At 40.3% G+C, this 22,164-nt stretch overlaps 1 protein-coding gene and 1 long non-coding RNA gene across 2 annotated transcripts in view; both read right to left on the bottom strand.

Annotated features, from left to right (window-relative positions):
• Window positions 1–9,456: 9,456 nt before the first annotated feature.
• LOC311026239 lies at window positions 9,457–13,757 on the bottom strand. The gene is made up of 3 exons (XR_014598459.1): window positions 13,488–13,757; window positions 12,434–13,416; window positions 9,457–11,899 (listed from the first exon to the last, which is right to left on the bottom strand). It is a non-coding gene; the product is annotated as an uncharacterized lncRNA (long non-coding RNA).
• Window positions 13,758–14,063: 306 nt separating this feature from the next.
• LOC311026233 (CXADR-like membrane protein) overlaps window positions 14,064–22,164 on the bottom strand; it is a 50,540-nt gene continuing 42,439 nt past the window's right edge. The window contains exons 3-7 of the mRNA XM_084029642.1: window positions 21,903–22,101; window positions 19,188–19,355; window positions 18,094–18,216; window positions 16,807–16,948; window positions 14,064–15,561 (exon numbers count right to left, since the gene is read on the bottom strand). Coding sequence (XP_083885768.1) covers window positions 15,198–15,561; window positions 16,807–16,948; window positions 18,094–18,216; window positions 19,188–19,355; window positions 21,903–22,101 — 996 coding nt within the window. The 3' untranslated portion in view covers window positions 14,064–15,197. The remainder of the gene's footprint in view (window positions 15,562–16,806; window positions 16,949–18,093; window positions 18,217–19,187; window positions 19,356–21,902; window positions 22,102–22,164) is intronic.

Genomic DNA, 22,164 nt, shown 5'->3' with positions numbered 1-22,164 from the left:
GTAGAAAAAACTGCCTTAATTTTCTATTAAAATATTTATGTACAATTCATGAATTATAGATTAGTACACATAATCAAAGTAAGTGTGCCACCAGACTAGTTCAGTTTAATTTAAAATTACCTATTTTACTTGTGCTAATATTGGCAAGTTAGCATGACGTATTGAACATTTCGACATTATTAGCCTACACTGATGATGTTCAAATGATGTGTATATTTTATCTAAAATTCATGCTTTTTTCAATAGCTTCCATGCAATGTAAATCAGAAGTTTGTTGGGGGGGGGGGGCAGCCATCAGTAAGTGAGCTACATGAGACTAACGTAGTATATTTTTTAATCATAATTTTCGTCAGAGAAATAGAAAAGTAGACATTGCACTCTTCATCATCATGTGACCTGTACAAAAACAAGGGGGGGGGGGGGGGGGGGCTGTCAGTCAGTTCAATTTGCCACTGATAGCTGCCACTGTAAAACGTCACCTCAGTGAGTCCAACATACGTCTGTTTACTCATACAGAAGTGGCCCACTACAGCAATCTCTATGGCAACAGTAGACCAGGGGCAGAGCTCGAATTTGACGTGCAGAAAAATAAATATCTATTTCTGTACCCCAATGTGAGCAATTCTCAGACTGGCCACGACCCCTATAACATATTTGTCTCCCTTAGTCCTGTTATTTCTATGGGTGAAACTGAGTTAATATCTGTCAATGATCCAACTTAAAACTAACTTCCCTGTGACGTGAAGTCTTACTTGGACATGCTGTTGGTGGAGCTTATAAAGGCATGCTGCCCTCTGGTTGCCTCTGACAGACATCCACAACCCACTGAGGCCACTTTAGTCTCACAGTACAGATCAATGACCAAAATAAGAGATATGATTAAAAAATAAACAAAAACATGATGATGTAATAAAAGAGGGATGTAAGACATACTATCTAGTGAGGTTCACTGTGACTAATTCCGAGTATTTGTATTATTTCGGGATAGAATGTCAATTTTGGCCACTGTGTCCTGAGATAGAAAACATTAGAGGCCAATATGTGATTTACATACTAGAGGAACTGTAGATATTCTATGTGTACACAGTGATGCATTTAACCGTTGTGTACAATAAACGGAAAATGATTGTGAAAAATAAATATACTAAGTATTTTACATTTTAGTGTACAGACACACTCATAATTTAGAATACTCTTAGTTGAATTTACTTTGTAGAAAAGCAACAGTTGAAGAGTATTTAGGGAACTTATATGTGCTAAAATTAAACAACCTTCAAGCATACTTAGTACACATAAGCACATGGCTGTATTTACTAATATACATGCTTGCTTAATTAAATAATGTAATTAATCAAGCATGATTCATTTTATTTGTTTGTGTTACAATTACATTTCAAACATTGAGTGTCTTGAGTTTTAATTAGTAAATTTTTTAAAATGTGCTTCCAGTGCAAAGTCCACTTTCACTTCAGTTTATTTTTTTAAATATATTTATAGAAAGTGTACTATAGTACAATTATTTTAAAGTAAAAAAGAAATATTAAGTATTAAGTATGATGTTAGTATACTTTCAATATATTTCCAGATTTTACATTTCTTTGTTAGTTGCAATATACAATTGAACATGTAAATATTTTTTGTATCCACTAAAGTATATTTATTTTTCACCTTTTTAAATTAAGCAATAAATGCAAGTTCTGGGAAGAGGTGTACAGCAGGCTGTGCCTGCCACCTACTGGTTGCTATTGTGAACAGCTCCATGTGCTGCATTTAACTGGACTTCAGTACACTGTCCAGTACTGGGCACTAACTATCATTGTACAGTGTGAGTAGTCCATTCTCACACCTATTTGTTATTTTACATTATTTCACTATTTATTTGCACTATTTGTTTTTTTTACAGAACCATTGACTTGTATGTAGACATTTAATTCTTATTTTATTTTCTTATTTATACAATCCTGGATTTTACATCTATTTCTGTTAAGCACAATGTGAGAGATGGAAATGACCAGAGTCAAATTCCTTTTATAGCAGCAACCTCCAGTTCTGTGATGCTAAAGAGCTTCAAACTCTCTCTGCTGGCCACCAGGGGGCGATTCCTCATTGCAAAGAGAAGTCTGATTTAATGGAAATCTATGATTCAAATCAATTTCACAAATGTTTTCGAGTTTAAACTATATTTCGTCACTATAACAGACCTTTACATCACTTACCTAACCATTATCATAACCACGGCAACGCCAGCATGTTTGCAATTAGCATGAACACTAGCAATTAACATGAGGAAATGTAAAGGTTCATCATGAACAGTAAGTTAAAAACAGTGAATTCCAGCTACATGTTAAAATAATGTTCATCCATTTATGGTCAAAGTGAAGGAAAACACATCCCTCTCAGCAGAAAATCAGTCAGTAACACTTATTCACCAGGTGTTCTGATGGTTTAATTCACACAGTAAAGAGAGAAAAGGCCTTCAATTGATATTGAAAATGCACTAATGACTCGGGTTTAGTTCCTCTTTAAAGAGCCACAAAACAAATAATCAATAATAAAAGAACTTGACAAATAGGACAATGTTTCAAAATGTCAACAACCACTCTTTGAAAGACTTGAAAGCAGTCGAGTGGTTTGAGTAGCAAGACAATGATGTAAACACAACTCAAGGCTGTTGTACATACATGGTGTGGAATAATATAGGACTGTAGACTGAGATAGAGGGAAGTTATTTATCCTGGCCTTGTGCTAACTGCTCTGTTTAGATCCACAGAGACTTGACTACACTATATGTGTCGACACAGGAGAAGTTTCAGCTGTGTTTTTGACATGTCTCAAGTGCATCTGACCGAACAGACACACTGCTATTTAAATTGACCCAGCTATCTCCATAGGCCGCAGGCAGCACAGTCATTGAGTGTGAATGTGTGTGACTGGGAGGTCATATTCAGTATGATAAATAAATCTCAGTTTTATGCACATCAGGATGTGACTGAATCTAAACATGTTGATGTTGCATCTGTTATAGTCAAATTTAATTGAATTCAAACAAAAACATTCACTGCTGTAACCAGACGGTTTACAGAAGGGACTACTCCTACAAACAGCAGAAACCACTGTTTGATGATAAAAACTGCCTCCATATACATCACCTGACTCCAGATCAGTAATGATCGTAATGTCTCGCTGTTATAACGTTACACAACACGTGTATATGAATGTATTCTACCCACTCACATAGAAAACTTATGTCATCAATATTTAGAGAAAAAGAGTCTATGAAGAAAATATAACAGCAAAAAGCAACACTGATGCAGCAAATAAGGGCTTCTACATCACCAAATGAATGCTTAAAAGTCCCTGTAAAGTTGCATTGGCCTACAATATGCCCCACTCTAATGTAATGCAGAATCAACAAGTCTGCATATATTCCCTCAGCAGAGGGGAAAAGCCAACACAGCTCTTTGGGTTCTCAGCACTCTCCCATTAAACATTCCAAAATCTGAATATAACTTGCAACGGAAAGGTTAGTCTGCAGCATCTGTTACCATGGCAACATAGCAAGGTTAAGAGAGAGCCACCGTTGTGACACTGAATACTCAGGGTAAACCATATCATGCAGCAGCACTGATGATTATCTCTCTCATTTCTGGAGCTCATCGTCATGGTAACACTGCTGGGAGTCCATTCTAGGTGGGATTTAGTCATATAGATGTAATGGTCTTGTTGTCTAATCCTAACTTTGGTTTTGTTGCCTAAACCTTGGTTTTGTTGCCTAAAGCTCGTTGGTTTTGTTGCCTAAAGCTAGCGTTGGTTTGATGCCTAAAATTAACGTTGGTTTTGTTGTTTAAACATAACGTTGGTATGGTTGTCTAAACCACGTAATGCCACAACATCTGAGATTTTGAACTATCAGTGGCCCACAACCCCAACTCCAAAGTCCACCTGGGTGCTCTTATGCTTGAATACAGGATATCATCAGACACAAGCAATGATAGCAGGCAAAATGTGACTAATGGTTAAAGGAGACAACATATCTCATCTTACACTGGTCTAAGAGAACGAGATGCACCATGAGACTGAACAATGTCTCTTTTTATCTGTTCTCCCACCAAACACGAGCTGTGTGAACTATGACATATGCAATGAATGGAAGCCTGGGGAAATTTCCAGCCACACAGTTACGGTACAGAGCGTGACTGACACATACACTTAAATATGTGTGCACAAAGATGAACAAAGATTGTGCTGTAGTCAGTTGGCGGCGTTGTGATTATAACTAATACGTGTGAAGATGCCTCCAGACCGTGAGTCATTTGGAGCAGATTGGACAATGTCAAAACATTGCAAATTGCAATGCACTGTTCATTGGCGGAATTGACCATTCCTTAACAATTTTGTGTTAGATTAAGTTCCCTCCAACCTGCCCGTCTGGTCACCTTGGGGTCAAGAGCTTTTAGCTCCTCAGCCCCCCACCTCTGGAACTCTCTGCCTCACTACATCCAACACTCCACTTCCATAACCACCTTCAAATCTCACCTGAAAACTCACCTTTTTAGACAGGCCTAGTCCCTTTAATTTATCTGCTCTTAGTATTTACTTCCCTGCTTTTATGACTGCGTGTTGATGGACTCGGTGTTTCTATTGTTGTATTTATTGTTGTTGATTTTGTATGGAGTTTAATTTCCCTCCTTTTATGACTGCTTTTTTGATGTACTGAGTGCTTTATTGTTGTTTTATTTTGTAAGGTGACCTTGAGTGTTTAGAAAGAGGCCCATAAATAAAATAAATTATTCTTATTCTTATTTAAGATACATTTACATAATCAGATTCTAAGCAACTCTTGGAAGAAGAAGAAGACAATGTCTGTTGCGTTTAACGTGTTAGTAGCTTGACTTCTTTACTGGTTGTTGTGTCGTTCTAATACAGTACTTAAAAGATGCAAGTGCAAGATTTTGTATGCTGCCCCCCCCCCCCCCCCATCACATAGAAGGCATTCATTTTTGTGACATTTATCAATAAGTTTATATGATATAAAATCAGTGACAAAAGTTAATTATTGATTAGGCTGTATGCGTACTGTGGATTTAAATGCATAGTCACCTTTTGACATTGAATATAGCACAGATGTGTCAGTATGGAGCAGGGCACCAGTAGCTCATCTCCTCATGAGTCAACTTCTCAAACACACTCATTCAAAATGTGTAGTTACGTTTTTTCTTTCTGATTCATTCAGTGGAATGAAATTGTTCATTAATGTGCAGCTGCGGCAGGACGCTGCTCATGAATCACAGCCTCGGGACAGAAACTTGCCACAGTGCAGAGCTGCACGGCTGCTTAATAAAACCATGAATGATTCTTTGGCTGCACAGGATTATGACTTCAGCAGAAATGCTCATAAAAACAAAGAAATCACTGGTGAATTGCTTATTGCCACAGGATAGGAGCATTATTAAATTCCCACGCTGTGAAGCCCAGGTGCCTCCGTGGCACACTGTCATGTACAACCTGTTCAAAGTTAATAAATGTTCATATAAAACCGGGAAATCACAATATAAAAAGATCCACAGTGACTACATTATTATCAGTGTTGTTCTTATTCATTATAAACTGTATTATTTTATTCTATGGATTATATTATTCTATTGTGTGTGTGTGTGTGTGTGTGTGTGTCACTTTTTGATTAATCCCCTGCAAACAAAGTCAAGATTTATTTTGCATCCTTTTGGTCTGCATGGGTCCACAGCAGAGACTGTATATAAGAAGTGGATGATTTTGATCTCACCCCTATGTTTATGGACTACAGTTTTGAAGTCCCAACTTCTGCCCTTTTTGCCGTCACCAATTTGAAATTTGATTGTTACCATTTTGGAATTTTTGCAACCAGTAAAAAAAAAAGCTTGCAAAAAGCCGATTAAGGCTCATCTCACTGACTGCTCCCACCAGTGTGTAGCTCAGGTGGCAGCAGCGCAAAATAACATCTCGCTGTTGTCTTCTGCTGTCTCCTCGGGCCACTCAACTGTCAGGGTTTGTATGGTGGCGGTGTCCAGAATTATGGAATGGCCAACGATGATTCAGCGTAACATCTGTCCCCCCATGATCGCAGCTTCCTCTCACATCAGGAGTTGCTGGAGGCTCCCATATCCCCTAATGGGCTGTTGAGACCATTCCTCCTGGGTGCTATGGCTCATCTGCATGAAGCAGCTGAGGAAGTGGAGAGGGTGAGGAAACATACCTTCTGGAGCAAAGCTGCACGTCAGCTACACAAAAAGTTTGCTACACATCTTCTCAACAAGTCTGCTTATGCTCCCATGAGCATTCTTCAGCTTCTCTGAAAAACAGCCATGTCATGGTGAGAATAGACAGCAATGTACACCAACTGTCAGGGCAGCTGCCATGCCCTCAACCCGGCTGCTAGATATATCCTGGAGCCTACTGCTTTGGTCTCACAAGAACTTACCCTCCATCAGAGTGGGGTACATAACTCAAGGAATGTAAACTGGAAGCTCTCACTGCATAGAGATGCCCTATCATAGCTGGACGGTGTGATCCTCCACTTCCCAGAGACAGGCCAACAGCTGTGGACCTGCCTGTTGAATGGGACCTATTGGAAGGGCTACGTTTTTACATGCACGGTCATTCAACAGCACAATTTAATTTTGAAATAATATGACTTTCATATAAATGGGAAGTCATAGCTGCAGCTTGAAAGATTCTTTCACTGCATGGGACTGTTGTTCTTTGCTGACACACAGTAGTGCCATGCTAATAGCAGCCTGTTGTAGCAGCATTTTCCTCATTCCTGTGGTTTTATCATCTGGGCACAAATAGGTTGTCCTTATTCTACCGGACATCAGCACAATACATTTTCAACAGCTCAGATACACTTTACTGCTTTTTATCAGCCTCAGACCGGTGCTAATGATTAGACGCCATGCCTGCAAGTTCACTGGTTTTGTTGGTCTGACCACTCTACAGTATTTGGGAGAAAACCCTCTATACTGAAGGTGAAGCAGAACAAGAAGGAGATTTGAAACATGCATCTCTGCCGTCATTACAGGGAATGTGAGGTGTCTAGCAAATAGGATGGGTGAACTCGAATCACTCGACAGAGTCCGCAGGAGTGTAGAGCGCAGCTTCATGTGTTTCAGTGAGTCATGGCTACACAAGTTACCTGACTCAAATTTGACTGTCCACTGATTCCACGCGTTTTTTGGGGACAGAGACACTGGTTGTGATGTCACCACGAACCGTCACTGCCCTTCCCACTTTGTACCAGTTTACCAGTTTAAGTGCGCAATTTGAAAAAGTTAAAATATATTTCCTGTATGGACGTGGAGATTGTCCTACGAGTACCGGGTCTTCCAACTGAATGAAAACCTGGAATGGTCCACCAGGTTCAGGTCCTTCAACGTCTGCAGGATGCTTCACATGTTTTACAACATTGTGTTGTTGCGCGTACCATCTTTTATACTATGTGTGCTGGGAAGAAGAAAAGAGCATCATAGCAAAGGACACCAACAGACTGAATACACACAAAAAAAGGGTGGCTCTTTCATTGCTGGAAAACTGCCGTCATTCACAAATAACATCCAACCTCTACATGTTAGCTAGGCTAAGCTAGTATCATCCAACCCTGGTGTGTAAAGGAGTGATACAGGAGATCATTTAGACTTTGCACTGCACCTTGTACATCAAGAACTTATTTTACATATTTACCAACTACAGCTTTAACTTGTTTGGTTCTGTCTGCTTTCCTGTCATGTACTTTTATGAGCACGTTTGTTGCTATGACTATGCTATACTTAGTTTTTCACTTTGGGTATTCATAAAGAAATCTATCTATATCTATCTGTTTAACAAAATAAATAAATAAATAATAATCCATGGGGTGTTTCTTATTGCCACAGGATCCTGCTGAGAGGCACAGTCCCACTCAAATGATACATCAAAATTGCGTTTTCATTAGCTTAGAATGAACATTTAGATCTACATATCGCGTGAGTCCTACTCACAGTAGACCAGAACGGACAAACCAAAAACTGGCTGGAGATAGTCATTCACATTTTCCCATTCTGACGTCAACCGTCATAGATCTCTTCACACTTGGTCAACAGGAGAAGTTTCAGTTGGTAGAAATCTGCAGTCTCACCTCTAGATGGCACCAGATCCTTCACTCTAAACCTTAAAGGCTCCATATTATGAAAAACAGGTTTTCTCTGGTCTCTACACCTATAAACTGGTCCTCCCTGAGCCTGTCAACTCCCAGGATGAGGAAAACTCTGCAGCCCACCCTCCGGTAAAACGGTGCTCTTACAGGCTGTTCAGATTCAGCTCCTTTCGTTACGTAAAGGGTCCCAGCAACTTCATTAGAGCCACATAGGCGAGTCATAGCGATACATCCACTGTAAACATTGGCGCATGCTGCCGCGGCATTGTCTCCGTCTCCAAGTAGGTGATGACAGACGGAACTCATTAGCATTTAAAGGTGCAGACAAGAAGCAGCCTGTTCTCAGCAGAGCTCATTTGAGCAACTTTTAGACAGCTGAAATTCAGGATCACGGATGGGTTTGGGGCAATGCATAATAAACAGTGTTGTTGGACCTCTGACAGCTGTGTGGAATTGATGAAAAACAGTATATATAATATGGGGACTTTAAAACACACAAACTGGGCAGACTTAACAATAAACAATAAAAACGTCGGTCTTACTGTACCAGCAATAAAAACAATATCTCTCTGCAACTCTCCATTCAAAGTTTTAATTTTTATAAAAGAACAACAAGAAAAAAAAATTGCACTGAGTTTCTGTACAAATATCACTCTTTCGGTCAAGCAGAGGACAATATAGGCCGTGGCCTTTTTAGTCAAGCCCACATAAAAATAAACGCCTGACATTGCTTTCATGAACAGGCAAACAGTCCCTTTCTGGCTTTGTGTTGTTACCCAACTGTACAGAGAGATGTAGAATTTCTAATATATTTACATGTTTCAAGAGGGTACATAGTATGTTGCAGTGAATGCATACAGTACACAAATCAAATAGAAACCAAAAAATATAGATTTATTACATTTACAGTTTGATTTTTATAGAAGTATCATTTATATACTATATTTTTGAGGGGAAAATAACAAAATTATTCCTAGCTTTGTATCTATAACATGCATATAACCATCATTCCTCAGTTTTATTGGAAGATTTCCCCCCGTTGATTTCTTTTAACTTTATACTCTAAGCATGTTAGAAAGCCCAACTGGTGCTTATTTCCAGTAAGAACCCCAGTTGGACATGGATGGAGATATGTGTCATGGTCTTGGGTTTTTGTTTAGTTCATTTCCTGTTTTATTTTGAAGGTCATTGACTCTTGTGTCCTGTATTTGTCTGACTTCCTGTCTTTGTTATTTTCCTTTCTTTTTTCAGTGTATCACCTGTGTTGTATTAGTTTCGTCCACCACTCTTTCCCCTTTGTTTTCACCAGTCAGTTTCCAGCCTGCCCTCATGTCTGCCCACTTGTGTCTTGTCTCATTAGTTTTTTCTGTATTTAGTCCATGTCTTTCCCTGTGTCAGTGTCTGGTCCTCTGTGTTGGTTCGGTTTGCTCCTCGTCTTCCATGTTGGTTTTTCCTGCCTTAGTATCTAGCTTCCTGTCTTAGTCTCTGATGACCTACTGAACTACTGAATGGAAGTGAGCATATTTGGACTATGGAGGAGCGACAGGAGACCATAAACTCTTACAATTTTTACTGAGATAATAAATCAAGTGAGAAGTAAGGTAATTTTCCTCAGAGACTTCCATGGAATCAGATTTCTTTTTACACCCAGAGGAGTTGCCGCCTAATGGCCAGTAGAGAGAATACAAGTTTCATTTACTTCAGCATGATGAATTGTGAGACATCTTGAGTATACTATATAGGGTATAATAACTCTCACTAAACATTCAGACTTAAACCTTGCAAACTCACTATACAGTCACTACATTGAGTAGTGAGTGATTTTGGACACATCTATAGAGTCCAGCAGAGGGTGGAGCTGGTGGAAATTATAACTCGGCTACTTCTGTTTCAATGTCTTTAGGTTATCTGGGGATAAGGGCACCTTGTCTGCTGCTGACCTGTTTTAGTTCAGTCCATTCAATCTCTTTGCCAATTTACATTCTATGGAATGGCTCCAGGGTTTTATTGGCTATGGGGAATATTGATTGGACTGCTCTAAGCCACAAGAAGAGTATATGTTAAACCTAAACTGCAGTGTATGAATGTTGTCACACTGGTGCTTTCTGACCCATGCATGATCACACACATAGTAATATTTAAAAGCAGGAGGTGTCACAAAAGCAAAGAAAGATCACGGTATTGAAGTGTTGCTCTGTTGTATTGTACAGTAAATGTGTGAGCACAACAGTGACACACCTCCATCCTTGGATCAAGGTTATATAAAACTGCAACATCATACAAATGACTAGAATCAAGAACATTGTCATGGGAGAGTAGTGAGTAAGCTGTGTAACTCACAAGACAAGTTGAAAGAGGAACAGGGATAAGTGGCAGATTATGTATTGAAGGGAAGGAATGTGATTGAAGAATGAGGAATGGGGAAGGATCAGGTTTGTCCTCTGCTGAATGGGAGATGAAGCACAAGGGCAGCCGGCTGTTGCCTCAGGCGAGTATGCAGTAGATCTGCCATAAAGAGAGCTCTGCCCCAAACCTAAAGAGCAACTAAACACCCAAACCACTTTTTCAGCTGAAAATTAATGTATCGTGTATTAAGTAGTGTTTTTGATTGACTCGGGTCCAAATCTTTTCTTCATTATGTGTTTTAGTTATACATAGGGACTGCCATCTATTGGTTGAAACCTGGCTATTGACATTTAATTTTTTCTATTGGGCTGATCTGAGGGCAGGTGACGTATATGGAGGCAGCTTTAGTCACCAACCATCACCAACCAACTCCCCGTGAGTGTACCATACTGGCTGGTTTACAGACGCCTCTCTATAATGCTGTCACGGCGGTTACAGCTGATGACGCTGTCCCGCCTGACAGCGCACCAAAGTCAAAGCTCTGAGTCTCCGTCCTGGTGTTTGATGTTTTGCACATGACCATAGATAACGTTGATCATCTAGTGACTTGATGATGGTAATGTCTCACACATTACACAACAAGTACATGTCTATGTGGACATTAGATATCAATGTATTCTATTCACCCACTAATAGGACACAGATCTGGAAAGTCAATTTGTTAGTTTGCATTCACCATCTTTAGTGGTTAATGTTCGTACATATCTTGACAAAGGTTTATAACAGACCCATTCCAGCACATACCTAACCATCATGTTAACAATAGTCAGGAAGCTCGCAATTAACATTATCGCCAGCTACATGTTAAAGTAATATAGACCAGTGTTTCACAGTGTAGCAAAGCACATTCCTATCTGCAACTAATGAGTCACACTGATTCACTAGATCTTGTAATGTTATGATGGTTTAGTTGAGACAATGATAGACGCGACTGTACATCTCTTTACATGTTGATAATTTTCATGGTTATTTTTAAATGTCCAGGCTAGAGACACTTTAGCCAAAATTCTGGGGTTTAATTACTCTTTAAATCTGATTTGTGACATGCTCCTTGTGAAACACAACTAATTTGCAATGTGACGTACTGTCAATAGCACTATAGTTTGGACATTACAATGAGCGTGTATATAACCAAAGGCACTCAAGATCATTATTTAACGTCTAATATATTATAAGAGTGCAGAAGGTCATTTTCTCTAGGCCTACAAATAATTAAATGAGTCATATAAACTAATTTAAAATCAAAACATTTTAACCATTACCAACCTATTGCTGGGGAAAACAATAAACTGTAAATAACACACCCCATTTAGCATCCAGACTGTCCTCCTCGAGAAAACGACCACATAGGTCGTGTGTCAAGCACCGAATTACGACCATATGTTACGTTTCAAAATAGCGCGCCCTCTAGCGGTCAAGTAAATATCGACACTCCGGTGTCTCAGACGATCGCCCCCCCCACACGTCGACCTAAACCTACCCCGATTCCACGACATCTTCCCCCCACCCCCTCCCCACCCCCCCCACCCCCATCCCCCCCCCCCGCGCGCCCCCCGCGCTACCCCCCCCCCCCGCGCGCCCCCCGTCAATCACCCCCCCCCCCGCGCGCCCCCCGCGCTACCCCCCCCCCCCCCCTAAACCTACCCCCCCCCCGCGCGCCCCCCGCGCTACCCCCCCCCCCGCGCGTGCATCATCGGCAGAGACCGCCTCCACACGTCGACCTAACCCTAACCTTAACCACTACTATCGTTGCGGAAGAATCTCCGCAATACGCTCCCAGAGGTCGTATTCGAGTGCATGGACCAACGACAACTGTGGTCGTATGAGTTGGAGGACTTGTTGTTAGCATCACATTCATACAGTTTTTTTCATTCTAGGATTAAAAGAGAAGGTATACTACATAAGAAACAAGTAAAAAGTAAACCATAACAATGTGGCACTTTCTCAGTAGGGCCTATACTTAACCCTGTAACAATTTTAAAAAATATAAGTGCTCCAAAAAAACCTCATGCACTTCTCTGAATTCTCTTTGAACCTCGACATGGCAGGCATGAACAGTATGAACATGAAGTGCCCTGTATTAATCCACACTTAAACTACTGCAGCACAGAGAAAGCAGTGACAAGGGGGTTCATTATCATATGCGTCCATATTACAGTGACAGTGAGCGTGACGCATGTATGGACAGATACATGGAGTGTTCACATCAAGTCTGTTAATACAATCAAAGCCATTAATTCTGTTTATATCAGCCCAGTCTCACAGCAGGTCATGGAATAGTCAGGAACATATGTGTGTTTGATGAACAGGGACACCAATTGTCCATTTTCTTCATGTCTCTCAGCACTAAAACAGTGTCAGTAGAAACATAAAATAAAGGTAAAGATAAAGGATCCTCTTTCATGCTGAATACACAAATTAAACGGTTCAATGTGGCTATGCAGCATCCAGAGTTAGTGACGTAGTGTTAAATATTGAGAAAAACTTGGTTTTGTTTTTGAGTTGGTTTTATTGTCTAAACCTAATGTTGGTTTTGTTGCCTAAACCTAACATTGTTATGTTGTCTTAACCCAACGTTGGTTTTGTTGTCTAAACCTAACATTTTTACGTTGTCTAAACCTAACGTTGGTATCGTTGACTAAACCTAATGTTTGTTTTGGTGTCTAAACCTGACATTGTTTTTGTTGTCAAAACCTAATGTTGGTTTTGTTGTCTAAACCTAACATTTCCACGTTGTCTAAACCTAATGTTGGTATCGTTGACTAAACCTAATGTTGGTATCGTTGACTAAACCTAACGTTGGTTTTGTTGTCTAAACCTAACGTCGGTTTTGTTGTCTAAACCTAATTTTTTTTTTGTCAAACCTAACATTGGTATTGTTGTCTAAACCTAACATTGGTTTTGTTGTCTAAACCACATGTTGGTTTTAGTGTCTAAACCTAACGTTGGTTTTGTTGTCTAAAGCTGACGTTTGTTTTGTTGTCTAAACCGTAACGTTGGTTATGTTGTCTTTACCTAACGTTGGTCTTGTTGTCTAAACCTAACGTTGGTTTTGTTGTCTAAACCTAACATGGTTTTTGTTGTCTAAACCTAACGTTGGTTATGTTGTCTAAACCAAATGTTGGTTTTGTTGTCTAAACCTAATGTTGGTTTTGTTGTCTAAACCTAACATTGGTTTTGTCGTCTAAACCTAACATTGTTACGTTGTCTAAACAAAACGTTGGTCTTGTTGTCTAAACCTAACGTTGGTTATGTTGTCTAAACCGAATGTTGGTTTTGTTGTCTAAACCTAACATTGGTTTTGTTGTTTAAAGCTAACGTTGATTTTGTTGTCTAAACCTAACGTTGGTTTTGTTATCTACACCAAACGTTGGTTTTGTTGTCTAAAGCAAACGTTGGTTTTGTTGTCTAAACCTTACGTTGGTTTTGTGGTCTAAACCTAACGTTGGTTTTGTTGTCTAAACCTAACATCGGTTTTGTTGTCTAAACCTAACACTGGTTTTGTTGTCTCATATTACGTTGTTCTTGTTCTCTAAACCTAATGTTGGTTTTGTTGTCTTTACCTAACATTAGTCTTGTTGTCTTACTCTAAAGCTAACATTGGTTTTGTTGTCTAAACCTAATGTTGGTTTTCTTGTCTAAACCATAACGTTGGTCTTGTTGTCTTAACTCAACATTGGTTTTGTTGTCTCATTTTACGTTGGTTTTGTTGTCTTTACCTAACATTAGTCTTGTTGTCTAAGTCTAAAGCTAACATTGGATTTGTTGTCTAAACCTAACATTGTTACATTGTCTAAACCCAACATTGGTTTTGTTGTCTAAACCTAACGTTGGTTTTCTTGTCTGAACCTAAAGTTGGTTTTGTTGTCTAAACCTAATATCTGTTTTGTTGTCTAAACCTAAGGTTGATTTGTAATGTCGTCCTGACTTACAGAAAAAGAAATCATGCTTAACGACATGAAAAAAATCGACAATTCGTGTTGCTCAGGATAAAACCAAAAGTAAATTTGGTGAATATTTCACAAACTTCCGAAACTTGCTGTTTATATACTGTAACAACATACAGTTAAATTACTTTAATCAGTTCAGTCTTAGGTGCAGGGTATTTTAATTTGCAACAGGGGTACTGTGGTGCACTGTAAGTGAGAATGTGTTCAGGTCTGTTCTTTATGAGCAACTGTAACCTCTTAAGCTGTATCTGTGAATAGTCTGTTGTCCTCTGGTAAAAGAATGAAGTTGCAATGCAATGTAATTATTTTTTATCAAATGTCATTCACGCTTTTGACTTCAGCTCATTACATTACCTCAGCTCATTCACTCCCTGGTTCATGTGATCCTCTCCTTCAATAAGAAACAAACTGCTGCTTCAGTTTAAAAAGATTGCCTTCATCAATGATGTTGCTCAGGTGACAGTGTGTCAATAAACAACACCAGAAGAAGCCTGTTCCTATGTTGTTAATGTAAAGCAGAGATGCTTCAAGAGTTAAATTGAAAGTATCCATCAAATAGTGAATGGTGTGAATATATGTAGGTAATATAACTGGATCTTTATCAGAGTCTGACTCTTGGGTTCAGCTGGTGTCCTGAGGCTGCCTCTGTCTTTGTCTCTGTGTCATTACATGTCCTACACAGTCTGGAAGGCCTTGGATTGGGCAGGAATCATAACAGGAGTGGCCCCCATGCGGGACAGGTTTCCAGGACTCAGTTTTGGGGGAGGGCTTGGCTTGCAGTTGGAGGTAGACGTGGAGGTTGGTGTTGAACGAGGTTCAGGGTACTGATTGTAGCCAGGTGGAGACTGAGGGAAGGAGGAGGTCTGGCAGTTTTCCTTGAGGGCTGCCACAGCAGGAACACAGGCTCGCTGGCCTCGGAGCCCAATGTTGTGCACCATGGACTGAGTGGAAGAGGTACCCGACCGAGAGCTCCCAGAGCGGGATGAAGGGAGGGAGTTGGGCTTCATCAGTTTGGCTTTGGGAGCCTCTGCATCCTCCCTGAAATAAGGACATGGTTGCATGAATTCAAAGAGATCAAATGGACATCTACCAGTGGAGTGAAGTGGGTCTGGACAAATTATTACAAACACTGCACAAATAAATACTGCTGAGGAAAGTGGATGTTAAATGCAAACACAATTTCAAGTTTTGGTTTTACTAATTTGTTGTTTGTTTTCAACTCTCTTTCTTCCCTCTCTCTTTCAATACTATTCTGCTGTGATTTAATCGCAATAAACAGATCAAAAAGAAGATGGGAAAAACTGCATAATGATGGTGATTTTTTAAAAGGTCTGAAGTCATTGTTTGTTAGGTACATTGTCCTGTCTGGGTTCATCATCCAGAGGTACTCAATGACTTTCACCAAGCTGTATTCACTGTATCTAGCAATGGCTCATGTCGGATGGTCTACCACAGCTTGATGATCCCAGAATAAACTATTAAGCTTAATTGCAATATACAGATAAAAGGATGTTAAAGTAACTACATAATGATGGTGATTTGTAAAAAGTCTGAAGTCATGCTTTGTTAGGTCTGTCTGCAAGACGATAAGCAAACAGCCTTTAAAATGCTTGTTTTCTGTATGGAGTCTGGATTGATGGTTGCTAAGCTATGCTAACATTGTAGCTGCTCCATCAATAATACTGGAATTTTAGATAAAATAAGCAATGCAGTGATTTTTACAAGGATGGATTGAGACTTTACCATCTCTAGTGTTTTTACACACCATTTCAACGTGAATGGCAGTGAACGGTGGTTAAAACAGGTAGACTGAGCTCTATTAAAGTAAACACTGCTGCACACAAGATGTGTTGAAGACATCAGAATCAGGCTGGTACGGTCCCTCATGAAGTGCATTAGTCATTAAGAATACCACAGAAAGTTATAACATGTTCAGCTTCTCTTTATGAGTGAACGCAAATTTTGTTCTCTTGGAGTTATAATTATCAAATTCAACCAGAATCATTGTTTTATGGTACCTGCAGATGCAGTTTTCTTACATACATTACCTTGAATAAAGTAATAACAGTATTGGTGTATTGGTAGACAAATACAAGCATTGTAAAAACAACATAAGGTTCCAATTACAGCCAGTTTAAAACTGGACCCAGGGAAGATGGCCACCATATGGTTGCATGCTAGAATGGTGAGTCATCAGAACAAATCACATATATTGTTATATTGTTATGATGCATGTGGTCATGTGGTTCTGACTGGCAGGGAAAGTTTCTATCCATTGTTTACCTGATTTCATTTGGGGTCTCTTCTTCTTCATATTTCTTCATCTCTTTTTTGCGGAACACCAACCAGATGATGAGTATAATAAGGAGGACGCCGAAGGACACGCCAACCACTGCCCCTGCTACCACACCCATTCCTCTGATATCTACACACATGAGAACACACACACACACACACACACACACAGACACACACACACACACACACACACACACACACACACACACACACACACACACACACACACACACACTTGTGTAAGAAAGACTATACTGATATTGCCTCACTCCCAATTCCTCAAATACGCATGTTTTGCCCCTGCACAAACGCACAACTAACCCTTTAAGGCCAAATTTTCTTAATTTAATAATTCATTGATTTTGGCCATTAGCATCTTGCAATTTCTACAACCAGTGAATATAAATGACCACATTTGGACTGTGGTGTAATGACGGGTGGATCTGACGAACGTGGTTGAGCCACACCGACTCCACTTCTCCATCTTCTGCACGATCATGACAGAACTAACTCACAAGTAACTACAATGTTAACCCAGATGTTTTTCTAAACCTGACTAAGTGTTACTATTTGAATTAACCAGATGTTCAATGCGACCGTAGCGGAGCATTATTGTTTGAAGGGCTACCCTGTGTGTTGGAAAGTAATCCTGAGGGCTCCTTATTGACAAAACATTTTTCCACAATGAAAAACATTGTGTATTGTGTTATTTGAATGATACTAGAGACTAAAATAATCATAAATAATGCTTTCCCTTTATCAGAACTGTGAATACTAAACCTTTTCCAAATGTTCACAAGCTGTTCCAATAAATCCTATAGGAATGAGTTTTATTTGCAGGTGCTTTACTTTCTGACAGCCTCCCTTTAGAGGTCTTGGTGTCCCATCACTTGTGGTAAACTGGTGATTAAGTTGGTGATTGATAGATCTGATCAATAGTGAGGGGCAGTATGTCAAGCAGCAGCAGTTTGCAGTACAGCTGTTGTTTATAGTGAGTGACTTTCATGACAGTAAGGAAATATAGAATGATGTCAGCCTTATTCACATGCCCCTGAAAGACAGTGGAACACCAGTGTATTTGAGTCAAATGATTATAATACTGCCCCTAAAACATCCCTTTCAGGCAGCCACACATTATTTCACATGATGGATTAACTGACTATGAGTGTGTGTGAAAGTTGTTTGTAGGACTGCTGATGCTGTGAGAGAAATATTTGTGCAAGCGACCTCCTGTTCTTAATAAAAAGTTGGTCAGCACGCGTTTCCACTCACAGTGCATCTTGACCTCCACTGTGCAGCTCTCTTCTCCCACGTCGTTGCTGGCTGTACATTTGTAGACTCCGGTGTTGTCCTTGGTCAAGTTCTTCAACGTCACTATCTCTGGGTTTTTCAAATCTGATAGTACCAACAAAAAGAAAACAGGGTATGCAACCCATTCTCACTGCAGATCATGAAATAGTGACCAAATTGATTTAGTGATTTCTGTCTCTCAGCACCAAAACAATGTCAATGGAAAGCTAGGGCGAACTCACATTAGGCAATCCGCACCGTGCCCAGGCACAATTGAACCTAAAGTCCGCTTTGTTTGACTAGTATGAGTGCTCTGTACTGTGATAAAGCATGGTACACTTCCTCGACCCTGGCATGATTGGAAGAGGTGTACTTTGGCACAGTACAGTCGCACGAACACAAGCACTGGTACGCAACGTTTGCGCTCCGTCCGTTCATATGTTCTGATCCAGAGGTTGAGTATTTACTCTAGGATGCGACCTGTGAGTAAAGTTACAGTCATGTTCTCTGGGTTGTTGTCTATTATGATGACTCTGAGACAGCACTTCTTGGAAACTACGTAAAGCCATGTCATATTACGACGTGATGACATGTACAAAAGGCAATCGTGCTTCCGCCCGGTATGGATCAACTAGACCTAGTGTGACTGCCTTTAATTAGGATCCTTTTTCGTAGTGGGCACAGATCCCCTATGCAACTTAGTGATGTAGTATTCAATATTGACAAAGTCTACTTATGGTGGGGGGTGGAAGGTGGATTGGTGACGGCTTTCTTCAACTTAACTAAGAGGTTTTGTTGCAAAAACCCAACATTGGTTTTGTTGCCTGAACATAATGTTTGTTATGTTGCCTAATCCTAACTAAGAGGTTGTGTAGTTTAATATTGTCCTGTTAGCAAGGTGCAGTAACGAATGATACTTCCAACAGAAATACATTACTTTGAAATTGTCGCTGAGAAACACAAAAGGAGTCCCGTCAATGTTTCTGAATGTGCAGATTTCAATTCGATGACTATTTCACCTGCTGCTGTGAGACTGTGTTGGACACACACATTCTCCTGTGTGTGAGTACACTTACCTATCAGGGCCATTGGAGGCAGCTTGCCAACATACTTGCCCTTGTCCAGTACCCTCTCCCATTTGTAGCGAAGGGGATCCGAGCCATCAGCAGACTTGCAGCTCATCTTAACATCACCGCCCTCCAACAGTTTGCCCTCCATCCAGCACCGCGGCTTGGACGGCTTTACTGCAGATAGAAAATCACATATAAACGCAAATAGCCTTAAACAGTCTTTACTGTGCTCAACACAGAGGATTTTCCTGAAGTTAATGTGGATTTGAGTTTAACAGATTTTTGTAACAGTACATCCTTGGATATGTATAATACCAGCTCTATTTAACCACCTGTTAAAAGTGTCTCAAAAAATAGAATTGTTTCTTAGTGCAGATGGATACTGAATGCTGACTTTGCCATATGATGATTTTCAGTGTAATTCTGTGCTCACACAAAACGCTAATTTTCGGCTTGATAAAATAAGTACAAAATGTTGGCGATTTCTAGTCTGAAGTTATACCTTGTTAGGTCTGTCTGCAAGGCGACAAACAAGAAACTTTTAAAAAGCTTGTTAAATAGGGATTGACTATGTTGTAATTATTTTGTAGTTTATTCTGTGCATATGACATCTTTTTGGGAAAACCTCATCAGTGTCTCTCCCTGAGGTTTCTTCCTCTCCCCCCATTTAATGTTTTTAAGGGTGTTTTTCCTTATCCACAGCTCGGGTCATGGAACAGGTTGCAAAGCCCTTTGCAAAAAATGTAATATAATTACCATGTAACTGCAGGTGTTATCAAATTAACCAAGATGCAAATCTTACAAGTTTAATCATAATTCCAGTCGTGGTGACCAAGAGAGTGTCTCTAATTTCACCCCACAACCGTAGAATATGAAATGTATGAGATTTGTCTCCATGCTGGCAAATATCTGGCAGCAGTGTCAATCCTGGCATAGATTTACAGTTGTTTTCAAAAGTAATTCATTTACATCTGCCTCATTCTCCCTGGTATCCCTGTGTATAATCTATAACAAGCGGGAAACTCACTGGCCAGCAGGACAAAATACTGCCTGAAGGATAAACATTCACCTTGCAAGCTAATGGCCATTGTGGATAAAACTCAGAAAATACAAGCTAAAGGGAAGTTTTGCCTTCATTGTGGAACTTTATGACCTCATACGATCTGCAGTCAACCATCTGAATCCTGAGCTGTTGTGACATTTTTAGGATGAAGAGCGGACCTGAGAGAGACCATCAGCCCATCAGAACAGTTTTATAGGGAAATGTAGCTTCCTTTGCCTCCAATGAACTGATCTGCTCATGTACATGGAAAGCAGCACTGACAATGTTCCATAAGCAGAGTGATTTCATTGGCTGTCACCTGCGTCTTTGCTCAAAATAGCCGCATGGTAATCTGGCTGACTGAATCACATCTAATAAACAAACAGGGAGGAGATGTTTTGAAAAGCACTGCATCTGCTTCTGGACTTGATTAGAAAACCTCTGCATTTGTAACTTGTAAAATAAATTCCTCCCTTGAACAGCATGTACTGTGCACTGGTGTAAGAACTGACTTGGTGCTTAATGTGTGAAGGTCCAGCTGCCTCTGGGAAATGGAGTGACTGGAGGAGGAAGCAATCAATTATTTAAAAAGGGGTCAAACAATCTGCTGGGCTTTGTTTATTTCAGTCTTGTATTGGATAGTAAAGAAGGGTCTGCTCTTCTTATGGGACCGTTTGCACTATACGTAAACGTGCTGCTATCTTTACAGATTTAATACCAACAGATTGGCCAATCAATGAGAGTCAGTTGATCAAGGAGGGGGTGTTGCTGCAACAACACTTCACTCTAAACATTTTAAAGAAATGAATAGTTAGCTTGATGCCGAAAGAGTGGCAAGCTTTGATCACAAACACAATTCTCAGACAGGGATCAGGACCAGAGCTCAATCTATTTACAGAGAAGCAGTCTACTAACGTTACCATCGACTACATTTTGAGTTCACATCTACTCACCTGTTCTCCAGAACAACCAAGTCCAAAGCTTTCAGCGGTCTCCAGCAGAACCAGCTACAGAAACCGAAATCACCTACACCGCCTACTTCGTCTAGTATCTGCTTTCTGCCATCCGGGGAAGGGAGTGAGTCCAGTAAGCCCATACAAAGTATTTTCAATGGTCTATACCCCACTCGGTTAGTCTCTCTTCGACTTACAAAACTACTATAGTTCATCCAATTAATCCTACATGTCTCCCATTGCACCTCCCCCATCAGAATAGAGGGGATGAGTCCATTCAAAGACAGCTCAGCGCCGCTGCTCCCAAGACAAACCAAGCTAGCCCATTCTTCCTGCTCCACTCCCGTATTCTCTTCCTCTCTCTTTCTCTCTCTCCTTTACATGGGGAATTGATGAGGTTCTTTGTGCCTGACTGCCACGGCGGATTCCCTGACGAAGCTCCCCACAACTCATTCAACTGACTGGTCAAATACACTTTAGAGCCATTAATGCTTTCCTTAATACATTGTTACATATCTTGTTCATGGTGTGGTACTTGCTAGTGAATTCATTGGTCAATCACATGGGTCGACCAGAATACCACAGTGTGCAGCACTTCATTCGACGTTAGCTCTCAAGCTAATAGCTTTGGGGTTACATGGTTCTTCCAGCTGTAAAGTGTTCTCATGAGTTCTCCCTCAGTCTTCCATTTTTCCTTATTTACCCAAAGTGCTGTCTGCCACTTACCCAGCACTACAAGGCTGATGGTGCTCCAGTGGTATTGTGCACCAGTCTTGACTTTGCAGCTGTACTCTCCAGAGTCCGTTAGAGACAAGTCAGTGATCAGCAGAGAGGCGTCACCTTTTAAGTACTCTCCAGCGAAGGCCACGCGGCTACGCTCTGCTTCATTGTGGTCAAAAACCCGTCCAGCAAAGAAGGTGATCACCTGATGGGGGAGATGAAACAGGTGATGGAAGGTCAGCCAGATCAAAGAAGTGCAACAATATGG

This window comes from Eutrigla gurnardus (assembly GCF_963514095.1).
Source record: "Eutrigla gurnardus genome assembly, chromosome: 15".
Lineage (NCBI taxonomy): Eukaryota > Metazoa > Chordata > Actinopteri > Perciformes > Triglidae > Eutrigla > Eutrigla gurnardus.
This window is presented reverse-complemented; position numbering and strand designations above follow the sequence as displayed.